This window comes from Cervus elaphus, chromosome 8 (genome assembly GCF_910594005.1).
Source record: "Cervus elaphus chromosome 8, mCerEla1.1, whole genome shotgun sequence".
NCBI lineage: Eukaryota > Metazoa > Chordata > Mammalia > Artiodactyla > Cervidae > Cervus > Cervus elaphus.
The window spans coordinates 15,307,716-15,315,238 of record NC_057822.1 but is presented as its reverse complement, the minus strand read 5'-3'; the positions used below and the strand labels follow the sequence as shown (position 1 = coordinate 15,315,238).

Genomic DNA, 7,523 nt, shown 5'->3' with positions numbered 1-7,523 from the left:
GTGTGGAGAAAAGGGAACCCTCTTACACTGTTGGTGGGAATGCAAACTAGTACAGCCACTATGGAAAACAGTGTGGAGATTCCTTAAAAAACTGGAAATAGAACTGCCATATGACCCATGTATTTGTTTTATAATTTGAAAAAAATGCTATTAATGATAGGAAATGGGTTTCATGGATGGGAAATCTATGTATTACTCTCACATTTTGTTTGAAATTGATTTTTACCTTTTCTAGGGGTGACAGATGTTTTGACAAACCAGGACAAAAAGACGTAGGTAAGATTTTCTTACTCTTTTGAAGTATTTTTATCTGGATTTCCATGGCATTAGTTCTTAAGGCTCACAGAGGATACCTTTATTAAAAATTGAATTAAAAAAATTGACTCAGTTATTTGCCTTGCTTCAGTAGATGGGGTTGTAGCATTGCTTGCATTTAGAGTTCCATGGTTATTTGAGGGCTGTATTGCATGAAACCAAGGATAATAATTACAACCATTAGAATTTACTTGGTTTAACCTTGTAAGTCTGTGTGTTCTCTGCAAGACATATATTCTGTATTAAGGCTACCTTATGAAGTGAAATTTCAAGTTAGGAAGCAGCCTGTTTACTCCTTTTCCAGGGTAGATAGCATCTCACAGGTGAGAAGAAATAGAGAAAATAGTAGAATGTTTGCTTTCATATTCGAAACCAAAGACTAAAACTATGACTGTTCTTCCTTTAGTCATTTATTCAGCTGGCCTTTTTGATAAATGACAGTCTTTCTTTTTTAAAGGGCAGTTTTCACAAAGATCTATGAAAATATTTTATAGTGGCTTTTATTGAATGCTTTTTAATAAGATGTTCACTTCAGCTTATAAAACTATGCTAATGATTCTGTTTTTTGTTGTTGTTGTTGTTGTTGTCCGAGGTTTATTGAAAATATTACAGCACAGCAGAAAGACTCAAACAGCTCCACGTGGTGTTTTGAAGTTCATCCCAACTGTAGGCTGAGTGACCTGCAGGTTGGACAGACTGCCAAAGTCCAAGAGCTTCAGCATTTCCTTAGTGTCAGGATCTACTTCAGTGATTTCCTGATCCAGGGCTGAGACTTCAGGCACGTAATTGTCTCTCCTCTCTCTCTCCTCCTCCTGCAGCTTGATGGAGATACCTCTCACCTGGCCTCTCTGAATCCGCTTCATCAGATGTGTGACGTAGCCTGCGATCTTATTGTGGAGCTTTTTGCTGGGAATAATGGCGATTTCCTCGCACACCCGCTTGTTGGTGTGCAAGTCATTGCCCAGGCTCGTGTAGTACTTCTCGATGATGACCCGGGCCGCCTTCTTTACGGTTTTGGTGCGAACGCGGCCCATTTTGGTGGGTCCTTGGTAAAAGAGCATGATTCTGAACTTTCATAAGTAATGCACTTTTGTTGAAAATACTGTAGATTTAAAAAAAAATTGCCCATGCCGTGTCCTACTGTCTCCCAGAACAGCAGTACTTAACTAGTTTGTTGAGACACACTGACATACTGATCAATTGTGAGGTGTCCTATGACAGCAAATTAAAATAATTTAAATACTGAAAGTTCCAGAATGATTTGTTCTTTTTAAAGTTAGAGACAGTTCTTATCATGTATTTGCTTCTTATGTGTAGAGAAGTAGGTGCAATTAGAGAAATCTGAGTAAGAATTGTGCATGACCCTTGTGAATACCCACAGGAGGATGCAGAGGCAGAAAAAGGACTGTAATTATACTCAAATTATAATTTCTGTTCATTAGAAATCATCTTACAGTATGATTCTGTGAGGATGAAATTAAAAGATCATTAAAGTAAAATCTAGGCAACATGGAAAGGTTCAACTCAGTGCATTTTGAAATGCTTTGAAGCAGGCATGGCGATTTTTGGCTGTTAGGTTGCTGTTGGCAGTTGGTAATAAGGGCCTGTACATATGTAAGGTGCTTCCCTGGTGGCTCAGATGGTAAAGAATCCACCTGCAATGCAGGATACCCAAGTTCGATCCCTGGGTCGGGGATATCCCACATAGAAGGGAATGGCTTACCCACTCCAGTATTCTTGCCTTGAGAATTCCATTGACAGAGAAGCCTGGTGGGCTACAGTCCATGGGGTCATGAGGAGTGGGAAAACAATTGAATGACTAACGCAACAATACACATATATAAAAGTGGGCTTTATGGTTTTGGGTATCTACTTGTCTTCAGTTTATTAGGACTGTTATGCTATCTGTATTGGTTTCCACAAGCATTTTTTAACATCATTCCATTGTGGTCTCCTGGATCATGTATCCGAGATGTTATCACTAATTTCCCAGGTGGCTCAGGTAAGTGAGCTATAGAGCCAAGAGTTAGAGCTGCTGGCCCCACCTTCTAGTAAATTTCCCCTCTTTCAGTTTGCACTTCATTCATCTGAAAGGATAATGGGGCCTCTGCAGAAAACTTAATCTGCTTAACACAGAAGGTGTGATTCTTTGAAGTGAAAGAATCATTCTCTCATAAGCTTTCAATCTCCTAGACAGAAGTATTTGATTGCATTTTTTAGCTGTCTGTCATTGTATAGCATTAGTATACCAATGGAGTTTTACTGGGGGAGTGCGTGTGTGTCTAGGGAAAGTCGTATCTAATTTTCAGATGCAAAGTTTATGTATAAATAGTGTGGTAAAAGATTCCTCTGGCTTGAATGGAGAAGGTACTGCATCTATGTGGAGACTGAGAGCCCAGCCAGGCCTGTTCACTTCCTAGTTATGTTACTTTGGGCATCCTCTTTGTGTGACCTGTGTAAGTGATGTGGAGCTCTTAGGAAAAAACATACCATGTAAATCTTCAATACTACTTTATTTTCACAAGTTAGGTGAATCTTGTTACTTTATTATAGAAATAAGAATTCCCGCTATCTGTTTGTGTTACAACAGTCTTGGGTTGGAAAAAAAAATCTGTCGCTCTAGCTAGTACTTAAGAATGCCTAAAATTTTTAAACCGCAGAAGTTCTCAATTATTAAGTTTCTGTGTCCTTGATATACTTTGCTATTATCAGTCTTAGACCACTCCTGAGGTCTTTATTTTCTTCTCCTTTTGGTCAAAGAATAGGAAAATGTGACTTCCTGCTGTGCCCTGCTTTTCACAACTGCTTGCCTTTACTGGCTAGTATTTACTTCAGGAAATGATTCCTGCGTGGGTCATCACCAGTGGGGAGAGTTCATCTTTCACTTTGCCCACATAGGCTTGGATGGGGGAGATTTCAGAAGAGCAGCAACAAATCTGTTTGAAATCTGATAGGGTGACTTTTTTGGGTCTTCTTTTGGTTGCAGACAGTTTAATTTTTTTTTTTAATGAAAATGACAAGTATACAAAGGATAGTCTTAAGTTAAACCAGAGGTAAGGGAAAGGGTTCATCTTAGTATATGTAAAATTAAAACAGGAGAGAAAGCATAATTTTCATGGAGTATTAGATTTGGAAAGAAATAATAGTTTATCTAGTCCAACCTCCTACTGGTGAATAAACACTCATTTTGTATTTATAGAAAAACCGGTTTGAAGTTGGAAACAGAAACTTGAGTTTGAAAATGCTTCATTGCCTAATTATTTTTTGCTCTTTCTAGTGGAGGTTTTTCCCCCGGAGCTAAATTATATATAAACCTTTATATCTACAAAAACATAAATATATTTGCATCTATGAGGTTTTTATACTATTGAATGGATCCTAAGTAGAAAGGGAAGGTTTTTACTTTGGTCGGAAGTCATTCAGGTGAATAGTTGTAATATTAAATCACTATTTGATTAAGCTTAAATTTTTTTTAATTTAATTGGAAGCTAATTACTTAACAATATTGTAGTGACTTTTGCCATACATTCACATGAATCAACCATGGGTGTACATGTGTTCCCCATCCTGACCCTCCCTCCCACCTCCCTCCCCATAAAGTAGATAAAATTTTGCATCTCTTTGCCTAATGCCACCCTGCAGTTTCCATCAGGCTAGTGCTTGTTTTACTTGCTCTGATCACTTTCTGCCACAAATATATGAATATGTAAGTGTGTTTGAGTGTCATGCCCAAATGCTTTTAGAGTTATGGTTAAATCTATTTTTTTGGTGTTTTCTTGTGAATTTTTGTTCTTAGCTGTTAAAAATTAAGGGAGTAATATTTGCCCCAGTTTGGTTTTATAAGGAACCAAAGGAATGATCTTTGTTGTCTTGAGAAAAGAGCCGTTTTAAAAGGATGTTCACTAAATATTGTGAAATCATCATTCTACCCAGGGAGCTAGGTTTGAAACTAGACTGTTGCTCTGACTTGCAGATGAAAATGAGAAATTTATGACTGATTTTCCTAGAGTTCAGCTGTGTAAAGTGTGTCCATTTTACCTTCATTACTGGTATCACACCACATCCATATAAACTCACCAACAGCATTTCTGTTGTTATACATATTTGTTATCTTCACATGCATTGATTTCAGCAGATAACCATAGATAGAAACTTTGTATAATGTTATATTTCCACAATGTGTATTGTTAGCTCAGCCATTTTTTATGGGTGGAGACTTGATCATCATGATGTAATCAGAAAGAAGTAATCAGCATTGGAAAAAGAAAGCATGAGATACAAGAAGGAAAAACAGTACATAACTGGCTGAGTGTATTTATTACATTAAAAAATAGGGTGCTAAAATGGATACTTCTTACTCTATGAGTCCTGTTTCAGAGATCTGAAAATTGTCAATGCTTTGTCCATTGATGTGGATGTCCAGGTCAGTCCTGTTTGGGCTCTTGGAGACCAGAGGAGTTTGAAATTCAAGAATAGTCTTGTCAAAATTCTCCATCTTGATTTGATATTCACCTTTGGAGCCTTGGGTCAACAGAGATGCGAAACAGCGACATAACATGATCTCAGAGGGCAGGTAGGAGATCCTCCTCTCCAGTGCCTTCCTATGCTGCTGAAAGGAACACAACTAATTCAAAGTGGGGAGGATTTTCATAGTGGAGCAGAGTAGCCAGAGGACTTGATGGTATAATAGAGTGGTAGTAGGTGAGCGGAAAGGTAAAGAATGGACATTCCTCAGAACGGATGCCATCAAGGTGGAAGTCCACACAAGTCTGGTAGAGTTTACCATTTTCTTGTTCCTGATAGGGTATAGTTAAGACTCGAACATTGGTTAGAGGGCTAGGCTGAGTGTTGGCCACTTGGAAGATGAGATTAGGTTTACCATCTATGTGAGCTACTACTGCTAAGTCAGTAAAGAGAATTGAGAAAGCTCGATTTTTTGGCCGGGCTATCTTCGACACAAAGGCACCTAAATTAGAAACCATTGAGTTATTTTTTTAGAATGAACACTAGATATGTCATTACTTTTTCTGAATGACAAGGATCTAGCAAATTGTTATACGTTTCTTAGTGTTGTGCCTGCCAAATAAGTCAGGAATTGAACTTGTTAATTTCTCATTAGCCTGAAGCATTTTTCACAACAGTACATACATTCTTATTTTAAAACTGATTTCAAAATGGATAAGAAAAATTCATTTGTCACATAGAAATGTAAAACTTTTTGTTAGGAAGTCAGAGTGGTCATTGTCTATATTCCTACCTCTGCTTAAAAAAAAATGTAACAGAAAATAAATGCAGTTTAGTTGCCACCAGATTACTTCAAGTTGAAATAGAGGTTAGATTCATAGTAGAATGACTTGGGGTAGGGAAGGGACCAGTAGAACAAGTGGTCCATTGAAGAACTTTTAACTTTGAAATTTATAGAAACCTTTTTTCTTTTAAAAAGGCTCTGGCTCTAAGGTGATTTCAGTGTATGCTTCAAGTGCATCCTCCTTGTGACTCCCACCGCCACCCCAACGACTCTAGGTCAGGGTTTCTTAACTACTAATGTGCCACAGATGTTGGCAGGCTGGTGAGGTCTATGGACCTCTTATCAAAATTATGCTTTAAATGCATTAAAGTAAAATACATAAAAGGAAACCACATATATATATATATATATATTTTTTTTTTTTTTTGCTAAGGATGTGTATTCTTGTTCTCTATCATGCAATACTGACTGTGGTGCTCTGGGCTCACTAGTATTGAGTAAATGTTGAAAAGATGAACTCAGAAGAAAATTCTAACCCAGTAAATGTTTAAAAAAAAGAACAAATTCTTCTGCCAGGTAAAATGACAGTCAGTAATATGCATTGAACATATTTATTCACTTATTTAAGAAAATATTTAGCTCCTTTGAAAAATTCCTTTCAGGTTTTTTTTGTTCATATGTTTTTGGCTAATATTATAACGACCCCTTTTTTCTCAAGTTTCAATAGGGAAAGTTTAAATATAGAATCAAGTTTTTAAAAATTTATCCAGTTATTTGACCCTTGACTCTTTCTTCTCAGCCTCAGGCATTACTTACTTGTCAATAATGCAAATGAATTATTCTGTAATATGATTACTTATAACTGACTATACCCATTCCAAAATATTCATTTTTTAAAAGAACAAAAACAATTACTTGTGATAAAAGCCTCTAGCATGAGGCCTAGGAGCATTTGTATGGCAAGGAGAGCCACTGCACTTGGACAGTCACCGCTGGGGAACATGGTGCCCTAACCAATTGTGAGCTGTGTCTCCAGGGAGAAAGGGAATGCCGCTGTGAAACTGGTGATGTACTTGACACAGATAGTGTGGTTTTCAGGTGGGGCATCATGAGCTGGTCCCAGGTCACCATTCATCTCAGCTAGAACATACCAGAGTACTGCAAAGACAAGCCAGTGGATAACAAAAGAGGCGGAGAAAACCAGAATCATCCAGCGCCAGCGCATGACCATTAGGATTCCCCAGGCATCTCGAAGATACGCAAGACCTCTTGAAGCATGCTGTGACCATCCTTGTTAACCATCCTCCGGTGTCTCTGACTCAGGAGAGGAGCAGTAACTGCAGTGACTGCCACCCATCTCAGGCTGTAATGCTCTGAAATCGAGAGTGCATTAGTAAACCCTTAACTGTTTCATAGTTAATATTAGTAAATCCTGGTTTTGTAATGTCTTTTTGGAATGCTTCCCCGACTACCGGGCAGGCTTTCCCAGTTGATAGCTCTTTCTGTTTTCACATAAGGGAGCATTCACTGACTTAATCATTCGTTTGATAGCTCATCATGGATTGCCTTGAGATATCTCCTACTGGTTCCTTTAAGGACTGTTAAAATACTGTTTGGCATTTTAACAAGTCTCTGAGGGCTGGGGTTACCATTAATGTCTTTTTTGATGCTTTTGTATCTTTCTTGCTTAAGTCCAGGCTTCCAGTGTGTATTGATTTGACCAAACGTTATATGTAAATAACTTTTTGTAATTAATTAATAACATAACTGAATAATGAAAAGGAATATTAAATATGTGTTCCTTTGTTTAAATAAATGGAAATCATTTAGAAGTGTAGTGTTTAACTGAAAATGTTTTGAAGCCAAACTTGGTGCTAGGATAAGATTAAGCTTTTAGAGATCTGTAGTTCTATTGTATCTTTTATAATTAGCCTGTTGAAATTTTATAATTAGATGTTAT

At 37.5% G+C, this 7,523-nt stretch overlaps 1 protein-coding gene and 1 pseudogene across 1 annotated transcript; both read right to left on the bottom strand.

The window, feature by feature from the left end:
• Positions 1-895: 895 nt before the first annotated feature.
• Positions 896-1,370, bottom strand: LOC122698530 (40S ribosomal protein S17-like). Its single transcript, XM_043909669.1, has one exon. It carries the CDS (start codon positions 1,347-1,349, stop codon positions 942-944), a length of 408 nt encoding a protein of 135 aa, XP_043765604.1. The 5' UTR covers positions 1,350-1,370; the 3' UTR covers positions 896-941.
• A 3,299-nt stretch (positions 1,371-4,669) lies between these two features.
• On the bottom strand, positions 4,670-6,920 carry LOC122698527 (annotated as a pseudogene).
• Positions 6,921-7,523: the final 603 nt, after the last annotated feature.